This window comes from Mustela nigripes, chromosome 9, assembly GCF_022355385.1.
Source record: "Mustela nigripes isolate SB6536 chromosome 9, MUSNIG.SB6536, whole genome shotgun sequence".
In the NCBI taxonomy this organism is placed as follows: Eukaryota; Metazoa; Chordata; class Mammalia; order Carnivora; family Mustelidae; genus Mustela; species Mustela nigripes.
The window spans coordinates 50,541,459-50,557,300 of record NC_081565.1 but is presented as its reverse complement, the minus strand read 5'-3'; the positions used below and the strand labels follow the sequence as shown (position 1 = coordinate 50,557,300).

Genomic DNA, 15,842 nt, shown 5'->3' with positions numbered 1-15,842 from the left:
GACTATAGCTCCTTTGTACACATGGCTTCCTGTGCTACACATACCCTGATTATGATATGTAGTATCAGCTACCATTACCCCTCAATGTGTGATGCACAATGGCAATCTTGAGATCACCTTTTGTCATCATTTTTACATCTTTCCTTACACTGGGTGTCTTTTTAGATTCTATACCTGTCCTTTTTCTTGATTTATACCTTCCTTTTGGTAGAATCCCCCTTCCATTCGCTTGGAAAGAAAAATGATCAGAAACCTTCCTTGTGTGTTTGAAAATGTCATCGTTCTATCTTCATGCTTCATTGATAATTTGAATATAGAGTTATATATTAATTTCATTAAGAAAGTTGGAGTCATTGCTCCATTGTTTTCTGAGGAAATGTCTCATGTTTGTGGTAGTCTCCTGTTCAGTGATCTTCTAATTCTTGATGTTTATATATAACCTTTTTTTTTTTCTTTCTGAAAGGTTTTAGGAACTTTTCTTTGTTCCCAGTGAAATTTCATATTAGTGGTCCTCTTTGTAGACCCATTTAGCGATGTACTGGGCATTCAGTGGACCCTTTCAATCTGGAAACATACATATACCAGTTCTGAGAATTTTTCTTTAAAATTTAAAAAGAATATATTCCCCTTCTATGTGTTTTCTTTTTGGAACATTCATTATTTAACCATAAGACCTCCTGGACTAATCCTGATTTTAAGCTTTCTTCTGATTTTCCATCTCTTTTTAAAATTTTGTCCTCCTTTTAGGGAGATCTGCCTCAACTCTGTGCTTCTAATGATTTTTTAATTTTATATTTTAATTAAATTCACATATACAGTTAAATTACATTAATTTCTAGGAGTTCTTCTCTGTTTCTTTTTTTATTTCACAGGCAAAGTATCTTTAGACACCTGAGAACATTAATGATAGTTATTATAGGAATTGCCCATTTGTTTTGGCTGTTATGTTAGAAGCCCTTTTCAAAATCTAGTGACAGTGTCTGTCTTTTTCCACTTAGCTGTTAGCTGTAGGGCAGTAAAGCTCTGTGGTGGTCAATGGAGGCTTACAAACTGTAATGGGTTCTTTCTAGGGCTATTAGCCTAGAGTTGTATTGGGTGCTTACAACTATCAGTGTCTTTAGGTCTCTTCTGGATTGGTTGTATTCCCCAGAGAAGGATCTTCTAGTCCCCTCCCCAGTAGGTACGAACCTGGCTGCCAGTTCTCTGGGGGACAAGAAGGAGGATGTGGGTGAGGAATCTTACAGCTGAGTATGCGGGCTGGCCCTAGTACCCTGTTTTTAATATGGAATCCCATATAAGCAGGGTTGGTTATCTTCTCTGATCTCCTGAAAAAAAATATTTTATTTCTCAACAAAAGGAAACAAATTTTCTAGTTCCCATCCTCTGTTATACCTTAAAAGGCTCTTAGGCACATGAGTCAGAGGATGGGGATGTCACCTGAGAGACTGTAAAAATTTCTGAGAAAAGTAAAGTGGTGGAAAGGAAAAAACAATAGTTTGAAGGAGAAGAGACCATATTATAGGAATTCTAATGTCTAAAATTTATATTTTCCCAGCTTATACTGTTTCTTAAAAGATAGCTTTTAAAAAATCATTTAAAAACAATTAGGTTACATTTGAAGATGATGAATTCAGAGGTCTGAAGATTTCTTTTAAGAACACAGAAGTTTTGGGGCGCCTGGGTGGCTCAGTGGGTTAAGCCTCTGCCTTTGGCTCAGGTCATGATCTCAGGGTCCTGGGATTGAGCCCCACATCGGGCTCTTTGTTCAGCAGGGAGCCTGCTTCTCCCTCTCTCTCTGCCTACTTGTGATCTCTCTCTCTGTCAAATAAGTAAATAAAATATTAAAAAAAAAAAAGAACACAGAAGTTTTACTAATCTAAGATTCTTGAGAAATATTTAATGAGTTTGTGAATGAATGTAAAAGTTAACTTCTTCATAATATGAATAATAATATATGGATTAATAGATATTTCAGATTATTTGAAGAAATAAACTGATAGGGTTTTCTTCCTCTTTCTCATGAAAATGTAGAATATATCCAAGATGTTCTTAAATGATTAGAAGAATAAAGCTTTTTATAATTAACCAACATTGAAAATGATGACTTTGAAATTCAGCCACAGTATATTAAGACATTCCAGTGACTTCTGGTAATTACTTATGGCAAGATGACGTTTTACAGAACCAAGATAGAAGCACAAATCAATACCAACTTTCTTTTTGTAAAAGAAGTAAGTCCTTAGAGTGTAAGATGGTCAAAACATGAGTAAAAGGGTTAACCACCATGTATGTTTTCAGTACTCTGTTTTTTTTGGTCTCCATTTATCTTCTTTCCTTCTGTTCATTCTATAATTCTTACTGTCTAGTGTTTGCTTATTTCACTTTTATCTGTGCTTATTAGTTCTTCTCTGTGTGTGCAAATTATCTATCATTCCATTTATGCTCGTTGCCATTGTCTATTTATCTGACCTCTCACTGTACTATGAACACACTGAGGTCAGGGACTGTGTCTTTTCTGGATCTCTGATAGGACTTATTTTAGAAGAGGCTTTGAAAATATATTTTAATAACATTATTCCCTTGAAAATGTGTGACCATGTGGAATTTTCAGTTTTTGAAATTTAACATGTATTATATATATTTTTCTCTGAAAAGCAAAGAATATGTGAGTTATATATATTTTGTCAGTTACCACCAGGCTTTACATATTAGCCCAGCTAACTGCTAACTGCTACTCATTATGTGATTCTAAACTTGAAGATATTGCCCTCCAGAATCCTTCTTTGCAAGGCCTCACCCCCACAGATGGGGGTGATGCTATCCTTCTGTAACTTGCTATAATTCCCAAGCATGGCACTAAGTATATACATCTCACTCTAATTGCTTTTAAGATAGATGCCACCCTTAATTCACTGTGAACTTCCTAAAGACAAGCAATATAGCTGCCTTGTTCATTATAATATCCCTGGGGCAGGGCCAGGAGGACCCTCTCATGATTACTCTCCTCATATCCAGTTTTGACCTTGGAAGCCCAAATTTAAATAAAAGTCTATTTATGACATACTGAAGTGTTAAATTACAACATTGTACACCTGAAACTGATATAACACTGTGTGTCAGCTAATTGGAATTAAAATAAAAACTTTTAAAAACCAAAGAATGTTTGGAGCGCACAATCCCAGCTTGCCTCAGCTCAATAGATGGCTGCCATGTCTACTTTCACCCTAGCATAAATCTGGTGGTTAATTCTCTTGCGAGATCTCTGAACTGTAGGATATCAGACACATACCTGAATCCTAACCCTAATCCCAACCCCTAAACCCTAACACTAATCATCTGAAGGATCCTGAACTGCAGGATACCAGGCCCATATCATCACCCTGGCCCTAAGCCTAACCCAAGATCTGAGGAAAAAGAAAAAAGATGTGGGGCGTGTGTGTGTGTGTGTGTGTGTGTGTGTGTAATGAACTACTACTCAGCCATAAAAAAGAATGAAATCTTGCCATTTACTATGACGTGGATGGAGCTAGAGAGCATAATGCTGAGTGAAATAGTCAGAAGATGACAAATATCATATGCTTTCACTCATACATGGAATTTAAGAAACAAAATAAGTGAGCAAATGGGAAAAAAAGAGGGAGGCAAACAAAGAAACAGATTCTTAACTATGATGAAGAGTTAAGTGATGGTTATAGGGTGGGGAGAGGGTGGGTGAGATAGGTGACGGGGATTAAAGGGTGCAGTTGTGGTGCACACCGGTGTTAAAGGGAACTGCTGAATCACTGTATTGTACACCTGAAACTAATATAACACGATGTTGAGTGACTGGAATTTAAATAAAAACTTAAAGACTCTTAATCTCACAAAACAAACTGAGGGTTGCAGGGGGTAAGGGGGTAGGGAGAGGGTGGTTGTGTTATGGACATTGGAGAGGGTATGTGCTATGGTATGTGCTGTGAAATGTGTGAGACTGATGAATCACAGACCTGTACCCCTGGGACAAATAATACATTATATGTTAATAAACATAATTAAATAAAAACCTTTAAAAAAAGACCTATTTGGAACAAATGTTTCAAGATTAATTATTAGCCACTGAATGCTGGAAGTGCCTTTAGCTGTGATTCTATCAGGGTTTCTATGCCAGTGGCATCCTGGGTACAGTCCTAGGCTAATGTACAGCCCCACTCTAATAATGAACCTGAGGAAACCCGGTATCCAAACATCAGGAAAATCTCCTTCACCGGGTGTTAGCAAAACTTCTTCTTCCATGAAAACTGGAATTGCTTTCTAGGCATCTCCTTTTGTTAAAACAAAAGCAAAAAAGAAATTGAAGTGCTGTCTTTGTGGCACAAAACTAATTCTCAGAAGCCATTATGTGCTGGGGAAGTGATTAAGCCTTTTTAATGAACACGATATTTCTGTTCTTCATGGGTCTGTTTACGATCAGGATCTCAGTTGAGCATTGATTTTGAAAATAAGGGTGTAAGTGAAACTTAGCACGAGGCTTAACTCACACTGCAAGAATTAACAGTTTCATACCTTTGTCATAGATTCCTAGAATTGAAATATAAAACTGGAATCCTAAAACACAGAATACCTAATTCAGGGGTTTTCAAAAAGCTTTCTGTGGGGCCTCCCAGCTCCACAGAGGAGCTGCCTCAATGAAGAGAGGACCGGAAAGGTGCACGGGAAATTGGGAAAGAGAGCATGATGGCAGGTGGGATCTTCCCGCAGAAGAGCCTTGCCTTTTCTGTTAAGTTCCTCATAAGATACTGAGAGAAAGGGAAATTTCAGGGATGAAAGAAAAAATGTCTGTCTGTATCTCTCTGTGGGTCAACATGCTTGTACTAGAGAAGGTGAAGATGTATTTGTCCGTCACTGAGCTGATTTAGGGACCGGTTAGGGCCTGATTCTCGTCCAGCCCTGTCTCCACTGTATCACCTTGCCTACTATGAAACTGTTTGCTCTCTCTGCCTCCAGCTTCCAGAGCTAAACTCAGCATGATCAACACCATGTCAAAAATCCGCGGCCAGGAGAAGGGGCCAGGCTACCCACAGGCAGAGGCACTGCTAGCGGAGGCCATGCTCAAGTTCGGGAGGGAGCTGGGAGATGACTGCAACTTTGGTAATGACGGGTTTCCACACTTGAGTTCTTTCCTTTGTCTGGGGGGTTTCCTGCCAGTAAGACACTCTGCAGGAGATGATTCCAACCGTTTTATATTTTAGTTCCCAGTTTTATGTCTTAGAGACGGGGCCAAAAGTTTACCTTCAGGATCATTTTGTCATTTTTAGTGTGATGTGTCATAGTTTTGTAGACTTTCTTTTTCCCTGATGAGATCCCAGTCTTCACGGTAGCCTATGAACGTATCCAGATGCCTGGAAACTTACTGTGCAGTGTGCCCGGCATGACTGAGTGTTGAGGCGGAGGGAGCAGTCAACATGATGTAACACCCCGCCCCATGAGCTTCCCCTTCAGTCTCTGCTCTTCTGTACATGGTACCCAGTTCTACAGCCCCGGGTGAATTCCTTCACCCCTCTCTCCTCCACCCTTAGTCACCATACAGAACACTTTTCTTTCACTTCTTCGTGTTAGTCGGTCTCCGCGAATGACTGTCCTTCCTGTTTGAACCCTGCCCTCTGTTCCTGGTATTTGCTTCCACCAAATGCATGGGCCTTGAACGGGTTCCCTAATAGCCCAATACTGACAAGGGAGGGCAGGGAGCTTCCCCAGTTGCTTCTTAAAGGACAAACAGAATTTCATGTTCTTCATAATATGGAATACCATCCCCTTGGTAACGTTGACTCTGTTATACTGTATGGACCATCTCAGGCAGAAAATACAGTGTTCTCTGGAAAACATTATATATTGCCTGTATCTTGGCTGTCTTCACAAGACAGGCAGGAGTCCTTGGGTTTTCGCCTGAGGTGGTCCTCTTACTGCAGGTACCTTTCACCTTTGTCCTTTAACATACAAGAGAGTCATTCTCCCCTTGCAGGCCCAGCTCTTGGTGAGGTGGGGGAGGCCATGAGGGAGCTCTCAGAAGTGAAGGACTCTCTGGACATGGAGGTGAAGCAGAACTTCATTGACCCCCTTCAGAACCTTCATGACAAAGATCTGAGAGAAATTCAGGTATCTGCAACTGATCTTTGGGAAGTGACTGATTTGAACCTACGAACGTAGGTGCCCTTTTCCCCTCAGAAAACATTTTTTCAAGCTTGTCGTGTGTGGTGACGTTGGATTACAAAATAACTCAGCAAGATAAATTGAGAGAAACCAGAAATGCAATACTTTATTCCACTATTATGACTATGCCACTTAATACATTCGACTTCTCCACATTGAGTTTTCAGGTTATCAACCTTTTTTTTCCTCCAGAGGAATATTATCCTTCCCTGGTACTACCCACTTTTATTAATTATGGCTTTCTGGGCTGATTTCATCCTCCAAAAGGCTAGCTGTATCAGTTGTTAGCTTAGGTACATTGTTATACTATCACTGCATAAACACATGTTTCCATATTTTCATTGTGATTGTTAGGACTGAGGAAGAAAAGTCCTCCTCTTTATAAAACACATAGAGCTGTTCCACAGAATTAAAGTTCAACTGGCTTAACCTCCAACTAGGTGTGTAATGTTTTCTCATTCATTCCTTCGACAAATATTTGTGAAACCTCTCTGAAATTAACTTCGCCGTAACAAGGCCATCCACAACTTGAAGTCCCCTAGATCCCTTTATTCCAGACTGAGTCTCCTTTGTCCTATCACTTGCTCAAGATTACAGTAGTAAGTGGCAGACTCACTCTTAATCTACAATATTAACCCTGACCCCAATATTCTACCCTACAGCTGACTACAAGTTTACATGTGTTACAAGAATATCCCTTCCAAAGGAACAAACATTTAACTTGGCTCAGAGCATGGATGGGAGGTTGTACAGTGGGAGGGAAGGTCTAGGGTATTTTTCTTCTTCTTTTCCTTCTTATTTCTTCACCACTCCCAACTCTCTTTTCATCTCCCTCTCTTTCTTGCCATACACACTCAGGATCAGGGAAATCTAGTGTTTTCTCCCACCCATTAGTAATGAAGTACTACATCCCTTAGAATAAAAAAAGATAACTTTTCACTTTGGGAAAGAACTTTCCCACTTTGTCGCTAGAGGGTTGGGCAGAGGTTGGGTAGCCAGACAGTGGGGAGGATGAAGGGAGGGACTGAAGAATTGCTGTGGGTCATTAGGCCCCATCTAGCATCTCTTCCAAGTTAGACTTTTTCTGCTGAGTTTCATCATCTACCAAATGGGAGACTTAAACTTATCCGGGATTCCCTGAAGCCACTTCAGTCAACAAGGGTAAGTGTTAAGATATAGATTCCTAGGGGCAGCTGGGTGGCTCAGTCTGTTCAGTGTCTGCCTCTGGCTCAGATGATGATCCCAGGGTCCTGGGACTGAGTCTGGCATTGGGCTTCCTGCTCAGCAGGGAGTCTGCCTCTCCCTCTGCTTGCCACTCCCCCTGCTTGTGTGCTCACTCTCTTTTTCTCTCTCTCTGACAAATCAATCAATCAATCTTTAAAAAAAAAGGAGATATAGATTCCTAGATCCTGGCCCTGGGTCTTTTAATGCAGGGGATCAGTAATCCATATTTCTGTAAGCAACTTAGGTGATTCTCACCGACTGGTTTCCTCAAAGATAAGCCCTTTCTAGGGTTAGTGTGCTAGGACTGAAAAAGCAAAATGAGTCTCTCCCGCTTCTCTTCAAAGAAATTGTTTTTCCTCTACCTTCTCACGAGACACCCTTTCTCTTAAAGATGGGATTGTGTGGGTTCTGTGTAGCAGTGTTTTGCCCGTGGATGGCCATATGCACACATTCCCAGCTCCTGTCATGGGTTGGAAAGACATATGCCAGCTTGGCTTTGGCGCAGCAAGGGCAGAAAATAAAGGGCACTGGTAATTCCCCAAATTTCTTCCTTGCCCTTACTTATTTTTAAAGATGCTTCTCCACATTTAGCCTTTGGAAGCACTTGCCCCACTGATGCAGTTTCCTTTAGTCTTCTGGTGACGTGATATTTTAGAACTTAGCCTGTCTTATTTTGGAAACTAATAGACATGATGGAGAAGTGAGCTGTAAATAGACCTGTTCCATGAGCCCTTTCAAAGCATATTCCTGCCCTTGACTTTTTCAGCATCATCTAAAGAAGTTGGAGGGCCGACGCCTGGACTTTGATTATAAGAAGAAACGACAAGGCAAGATTCCAGATGAAGAACTCCGTCAGGCTCTGGAGAAATTCGATGAATCTAAAGAAATTGCTGAGTCCAGCATGTTCAATCTCTTGGAGATGGATGTGAGTGCCTCTCCTGTGGTTTCTAATTTAATCTTGCCATTGAGGCTCAAGATTATATTAAAAGGTTATATAATTTAAATTGTCCATATATCTAATTATACTATGTAGTAAGAACTTTGATAGATAGAACTTTGATAGATATTTCTTTAAAATAATTTGAAATAATAAAGTAGATCAAGAAATGGTGGGAGGTATTTTTTCCCCCATATTTCCATGGTTTAATTTAGTGAGATGTTTGTCTGCTCATGATCTTAAGGAATTACCAGTCATGAGAAGATGAAGAAAGTTTCTGATGATCCAAGTAAAAGTCCAGTAGCTTGAAATACTTTGTCAAAAATAATTTGAATGACTTCGAATTATAAAGGAATATGACCTAAAATGCATTTAGCATTGAGGGTTCAGTATAGGTTAAGGTGTCCTGTATTTTGAGGTGAAGGTGATATTTTCTTTCAAAAACTAATTTCAATTGAGATTGATGATTGTAGCATAGATACGGTATTTGGGGCAATGTAGTTTAAAAGCTCCTTTTACATTTCCAGTACACCAAATTATTATTGTTGTTTATTTTTTATTTTAGAGAAGGGTAGAGAGAGAGAAGAGGGGGAAGGAAGAGAGGGAGAAAGAAAGAGAATCTTCAGCAGGCTCCATGCCCAGTGTGGAGTCCAACATGAGGCTCAGTCCCATGATCCTGAGATGACATGAACCGAAATCAAAATCCAGCTGCTTAACTAACTGAGCCACCCAGGCACCACGTGCAGTGTGCTAAATTATTATTCATGGCTTTAGAAGTTATATTCTGTTGAATTCTTTCAGCCCTATAGTTACGAGGACTTCCCACCACTCCTGTAATAAAGCCAGCTAAGCAGTTTTCAAGTTCTTGTTCACGCCCATGTCTGGCCTTATCAGTTGTTGACCAGATTTTCCCAAGGTGTTTACAGAGCCTCTGTGTGTTGATCACTTCACTGCTTTGCCCTGACTGGTGACAGGGTGGGCGGGTTGAACATGTCTGGACTTCCCCACCACCCAGAGACAGTACAGGTTGGTGTTTATGTAGAACAGCTGGTGTCCCACCTACCTACTGAAGAGGAATACTGTAGGCCTAGGGGTGTCCTGAGGTACAGTGCTCCTTCCCTGTATCCGGTGCCCCATTCCACCTCCAAAACTCTTGGGATGGCTGGCCTTTGCTGACTTGGAGGACAATATTCAGCCAGATCACAATCCGAGGCACAAAATGAAGAGTAACTAAGGATGCCTAGAGTACTGGAGCTGAAATGAACCCGAGATGTCACTCGACCCAACCCCTTTATGTTACAGATGAGGCTGATAGAGGAATAGGATTTTCCATCCTGGCAAACTGCCTCCATGCTGCTGCACGTGAAAAATCAACATTCGTATTTTTGTTAACACTAATATAGCATGAAAAGCATAGGGAGAAAAGTTTCCTTTGATCAATGTCTCTTTTTCTATAAGAAATCAATAGAATTAGCCAAATCCTACCTGGAAGTTGGTAGCTAACAATGAGATTATTCAGTGAGAGGTGTGGGATCTTGAGAAGGATTCCTGATAATGTGGCTTCTCCACTGGTACTGACATTTCCAAGCACACAGATGCTTCTTATCCTTACCCAATATGGAACCTATAGAATCTTCGAGCGCTGGGCTGTGTGTCGGGCAGTAGGAGTTGCTTAAGGATGGTGACCCGATAACTGAGTCATGACTCCCATTGGCCTGCAGATCGAACAGGTGAGCCAGCTGTCTGCACTTGTCCAAGCCCAACTGGAGTACCACAAGCAGGCCGTCCAGATCCTGCAGCAAGTCACCGTCAGACTAGAAGAAAGGTATCTCACAGTTCCTGAATTTTATATTCTCATTTTCTTCCTCTGAAATGGTGGGTAAAGAAATGGAAATAATAGAATACATCTGAAGAAAAGCTTCTGCCAAAATTCCTGCTGATCCTACCTTGTGGATCATTCGTTTCGATTTTCTTGTGTCTTGTGGTTTGTTTTACTTTGTTCCATTGAGTCTAATCTTGTGTTTATGAGAGGTCCCTTCTGGGTTGTGTGTTGGCTGGTGCAGGCGGGAAGCCAGGATGCTCCCAGTGATAATGGTGTGAATTGCTGAGCAGATTTTCTGGGTGGGTGCCGAAGGCGTATCATTATTAGACTTCCGAAAGCCCTATAGATGATGTGTGATTAGCCTCACCTACAGGTGGAAAGCCCAGGCAGATAAAGTAACTCGCCCTAGGTTACCCAGTGGTGCAGCAGGGGTTTGCTGGGCAAGCATCACGTCTTTGAAAGGCTGAGTCTTGTTGCAGCGTTTGAATGGGGAGCAAGTCCTCTGCCATCAGAGAAACAGCTTTCATATGCCTGTTTCTCCTTCTCAGGTGCACCCTGCGGCTGGGTGCCTCATTTTCTTTGTGACCAGGTCTCCCTGGACTTGCAGGGCACAGCCTGACAGCTGTAGGCAGACGCCCCATCCTGTCCTATGTGTCTCTTTGTCCATCTTTCCTCAGTGTACCCTTGTGGGAATGTGTGTCACTCTGAAGCCTCTCGAAAGATTCAAATCCATGCACTTCAACATTCTAAAGAAGCACCATATGTCTTTGTGACATCCACTGAGCACAAAGAGCCATTTTCCTTTTTTCCTCTGACATATGTTCAAAGTCAGTATCGTTCTATAATCACCATACCTTGAACCCTCCCTTTCTTTGCAAATCTGCTGTATGCTTTGCTTCATGAACACCCGAGACTCTGGAAAATACGTAGAGGTGTGGGGAAGATATTAATTAGTCATACCTTTCCACTTTGCTCCTGTCTTCTGTCATTTCTTTCTTGTTTCTTATATCTCAAACCACTCACTGTTCCTAGGGCACACGGTGTTTCCTGACTCTAGGCCTTCTCCAGCCCTTAAACCCTTTCTTCTGGAAAGGTCTGTTTATCTGGGAATGACCCTTAGCTGTCTATTCTCCCTCTCCATAAGCTTTCCTGTGGACAGGGAGACACTTCTCCACTCCCACCCATGTGTTCCTATAGCATTCTGTGTCTCTCCGTAACAACATTCACTGTGGTTTCTGGTCCTCAGGGGTTTACATTCGGTCTCCCTTACTGACTGTAAGATGCTTGAGGGTAGGAACTGTGTCCTGTTCCTCTTTGTGTTCTCAACACCTACCAGACTGTGTATTTGTAAAGCGAGTGGCTATGGGCGGGTTTTTTTGTTTGGTTGGTTTTTTTTTTAAGATTTTCCTTGCTCCACGTTAGTAGCCTTCCTGAATGTTACTGCTTTTCTTTTGGCTTCTTAATTGGCTCCATACTCTTATCCCCACCCTTTTTCTTTTTAATGTAGAATAAGACAAGCTTCATCTCAGCCTAGAAGGGAATATCAGCCTAAGCCACGAATGACCCTGGAGTTTACAACTGGAGACAGTACTCAGCCCAACGGGGGCCTGTCCCACACCGGAACACCCAAACCTGCAGGTAAGGAGCTGAGACCTGCAGACCCCATGACACGGGCCGTGGGCACACCCCACTGACCCTGTCCCAGAAATTCTAGGTGCAGCCCAGTCTGGCTACACAGGAGCTCTACAGTGATCCATTTCTTGCAGGATGGTTTCGTCCGGTGGAAACTCCTCTAAAGCACTCCTTCCTTCTTTTCTCATTGACTGTTTCTTTCCCTCCTTTTCCCTCTTCTCTCCTCTGGAAAACTTTCTTTGTACGTCCCTTTTTCTCTCACTCCCCCATCATCAACACACGTTAACCTCCTAAGTAACACATTTGATTTTGACCTTCCTTTGTGGTGTTAAGTCACCCTAATGTGTCAGCTGAGTGCCGGGAGCACCATCTTGGTTTCCTGTTTTTCCCGCCTGCGTTCCAGCACGCATGAGCGCGAACACCCGGCAGGGCACGCCCACAGACACTCACATGTAACCCACGGGCTGCAGCTCCAGCAGCATGTCCAGCTGCAGATCTCGAGTCACCGGAGCATCTGGGTGAATGTATCTGTAGGTGAACGTATTTCGGATCTCAGCGTTGGCTAGCTTTCCCCCCTTCCTCCACCTTCAGCCAGCTCACTGTACCCTGGTAACGGAAGTGGGTGTATAGGAAAAGCTGAAATTTATTTTCTATCAGGAATAATGCCGTATACCCAATAATATGTTCTTTTAGCTGGCACCCTTGCTCTCCACCCCTAGACACAGACTAGGTGAAAGCCGGTGCTTGAAACATTCTCAACCTTAACAATTCACTTGGGTGAAGAGATGGAAACTATCTTATACTGGACTTCAAGAAATGGGCTTCAAGAAATGCAGTTTCTCCTCTTTTCCCTGGAGCCCAGGGCTTGATGTTCTGTAGTAGGAAATGTTTTATGAGGTGCTCTTTGGAGACCATGAAGGGAAAAAGTGAGGTCTGTGGCGACAGTTGGTCCTCTCTGTCCTTTGTGTTCGCCTCCCTGTGGGGAGCCCCAGGGTTGGGTAAACAGAGCAGTGGCTCTTAGGAGTTCGCTGGCTGCAAGGACTAGTCATGTAAGTCGTGATGAGTTTGCTTCTCCCTATTCAGAAACCAACCACATATTTCACTCTTCTTTTGGAGACTTGTTCATTTTATGATTTCATTAAGTGAAAAGGCAGATGACACTGTTTCCCTTTAAAGTCATCTAGGTGACGAGAGCTGTATGCACATGTCTGAGTTTACGTGCCCATGTGGATACATGTGATATTAAATATAGATGGTCATTTAAAATAGATCACTTTTAAGATATGGCTCCATTGTTCATTATTTTACTCAAGGTAGAGTATGTTACTTTTTGTATGCCAGAACTCCCATGTACTCACCCTAATATATGCAACGGTTTACCGAGAGTAAGTTATATAATTTTTACCTAGTCTCACTTAATATCCACAATAGTAGTGTGGAGTAAGTTCTTTAGTTCTAATGCTAGACAAGGAAATTAAAAGGGAAGTGCCTTGTATGAGGTCATTCAGAGTATGAATTTGAACCCAGGATCTTACATTGTTTTGTTCTCACCACGTTACAGCAGTTTTCCAGAGACTAGAGTCCTTACCTTTAAAAAATTAGAACTGCACTGTTATTCTGACATTGTCAAGCATTGTCCCTGTAATGAACTCAACTCTTTCACATGTACAGAGCTTTAAAAATGCCAACATGGAAAGGATTCTGGCCATATTCCATTAACCTAAATCTCATTTAAACTCCTTAAGTCACTGGGTCTCCCATCTCTGGGCATTGTCAGGAAGGCAAACCTCGGTGGACCATGTTGCATGTGTCAAGACATAGATGAGGCCATTTTTCATACTGGAAATGGAAGCAGGCATCTAGCAACTTCCAGGGATCTGAGAAAACTTCCCAAGACTGGTGAAGGGCATATGCCATGCGGCGGACTGGGGACTAGCCACAGGAGGAAGCTTCAGCAGGGAAGAGGAGTGAGGGGGGAACCAGGGGGATTGCAGGCCAGGCAGGTGAAGCAGGCGGTAGAAATGTGAGTTAAATACCCCTTGTCTTTCTGTGTTCTTCTCTCCTGCTTTCACTTCCAGGTGCCCCAATGGATCAGCCTTGCTGCCGAGCTCTGTACGACTTTGAACCTGAAAATGAAGGGGAGTTGGGTTTTAAAGAGGGTGATGTCATCACACTCACCAACCAGATTGATGAGAACTGGTATGAGGGGATGCTTCATGGCCAGTCAGGCTTCTTCCCCATCAACTATGTGGAGATTCTGGTTGCCCTCCCTCATTAGGATGTTGGGCTGGCAGGCTTACCTCCTCTTGACCCAGATAGTTACGTTTAACCACTGCTTCGGTAATGCTGCTTACAACACATCCCAAATGCAGGCCGCAGTGGTCCAGGTCATCAAGCCCCACCGAGTATCTTTGGTTGACTTGTGTGATCCCACAAGAGTCATGGTGATGGGTGGTATCTTCTGAGGCTGGCAGGCATGGCATGTGCTTTTTAAACACCATCTGAGACCAGCCAGTAGTCACTGAACTGCTGTTTACATGCTTCTCAGGAGGCTGTGGCTTCTTAGAATATGACCATGAGCCACATTACAGTAAAACCACCCTACAGAAGATATTGTCTATCACCCAGGGGCCATCTCGAGGTCTCAGGTTCTCTATTTCAATAGGAGAAAGGTCTTGCTTTCCCATTGTCCCCTCCCAAATATGTGAGTCACAGAATTGTGGAAGAATGCCTCCCTCACCAGCAACTTGTCTTCTGGTCTGAATGAGTCAGTCCCTTGATGCTATTGGTAGGAAAGTGTTGAATGTGAGTTAAAAACCTTTTCTGAAAACAGTCAGTTTTGTTCCTCCCAATTATGCCTGTTTCTGAGGGACAGGCAATATTCTTCCCTCCCTGCTAGTAAAGGCAGAGGGGACTCCCGCTGTATTTCTAAGCAAGACGGTTAGCAGTCAGTACCTGGTAGGTGAGGCTGAAGAGAAAAGATTCTCCATTGTGAGGAAATGGGAAAACATCTGGTTTCCAAGCTTAAATTTCTTGCTGTAGAGAAACCACATATGTATTTAGGCCATTTCTGAAGATACAGGGAAGAGGGAACAAATATCTTCACTTCAGTTTTATTTGTGAATTATGTGCTTTATGAGTCCATTTGCACAGAGACACAAGGAGAAAAACACAAGAAACCATTTTTCCACTAGTTCCTAGACCAAGAAACAGTAACTGTCTTTCCTTTCTGCTTCCACCTTGTATTCTTTGAACATCATTTGTGCAGATTCTGCCCTCAATGAGGACCAAATAAAGATGATTTTTGTGCTTAGTGGTTTAAGATGTATGGCTGCACATACAAAAGTTTTTCCCACCTCAGTCATTACTTTTATATCCGTCCCTTCGATTCCATCTTCATGTCGTGTGTACAGTGCTGTGTGTAAGCTTATGAGTGGTTTTGTGTTTTTTTGTACCAGTTATGAGGTCCTGTCAGGTGTCCAGAGTTCTATTTATCTAGCTGTACAGACTCGTTCAGAGGTTGAACGTGCTGCTTCAGATGTGCCGCCTGCGGTAGTGGGTCACGTGGAGTGAAAGGCAAATCTTACTGCTTAATGTATAAACCTCTTACCACAGGAAGCATTGCCGTTTCCAATAAATATTGCTGAAGACACAACCGAAGGCTCTGGTCCGTTATTTCGTGTCAGTTTGTGGCGGGAGGGCCTCCTTTCAATCTGCATTGCCTTCTGATACAGCCAAATCAGACCTGGCTCTGACCTCAGATGTCCCTCTCTGGCAGCAAGGGAAGTTTCGTTAGCAAGAAGTAATCCTAGGAAGAAGGTGATTTGGGAGAGAAGATAAGAAAATGGGGAGAGGAAGTCTTCTAGAAGTTACAAGAAGTACCATCAATGGTGATATCAAAAAGATAGAATGTTCAGAGACACAAAAAAATATGCCATCTCAACCAGTTTTTTGTTGTCTTTCATGCTTAATGAGAAAGAAATAGGGAAAAATAGATTGACCAAAGCCATCATTCTTTTCTCCACACACGTGTGGAGGTGT

The 15,842-nt window shown here is 42.3% G+C and overlaps 1 protein-coding gene across 1 annotated transcript in view; it reads left to right on the top strand.

Moving 5' to 3' along the window:
• SH3GL2 (SH3 domain containing GRB2 like 2, endophilin A1) overlaps positions 1-15,456 on the top strand; it is a 212,196-nt gene extending 196,740 nt beyond the window's left edge. The window contains exons 4-9 of the mRNA XM_059411592.1: positions 4,984-5,127; positions 5,999-6,132; positions 8,177-8,335; positions 10,069-10,172; positions 11,677-11,807; positions 13,880-15,456. Coding sequence (XP_059267575.1) covers positions 4,984-5,127; positions 5,999-6,132; positions 8,177-8,335; positions 10,069-10,172; positions 11,677-11,807; positions 13,880-14,079 — 872 coding nt within the window. The 3' untranslated portion in view covers positions 14,080-15,456. The remainder of the gene's footprint in view (positions 1-4,983; positions 5,128-5,998; positions 6,133-8,176; positions 8,336-10,068; positions 10,173-11,676; positions 11,808-13,879) is intronic.
• The last annotated feature ends 386 nt before the right edge of the window (positions 15,457-15,842 follow it).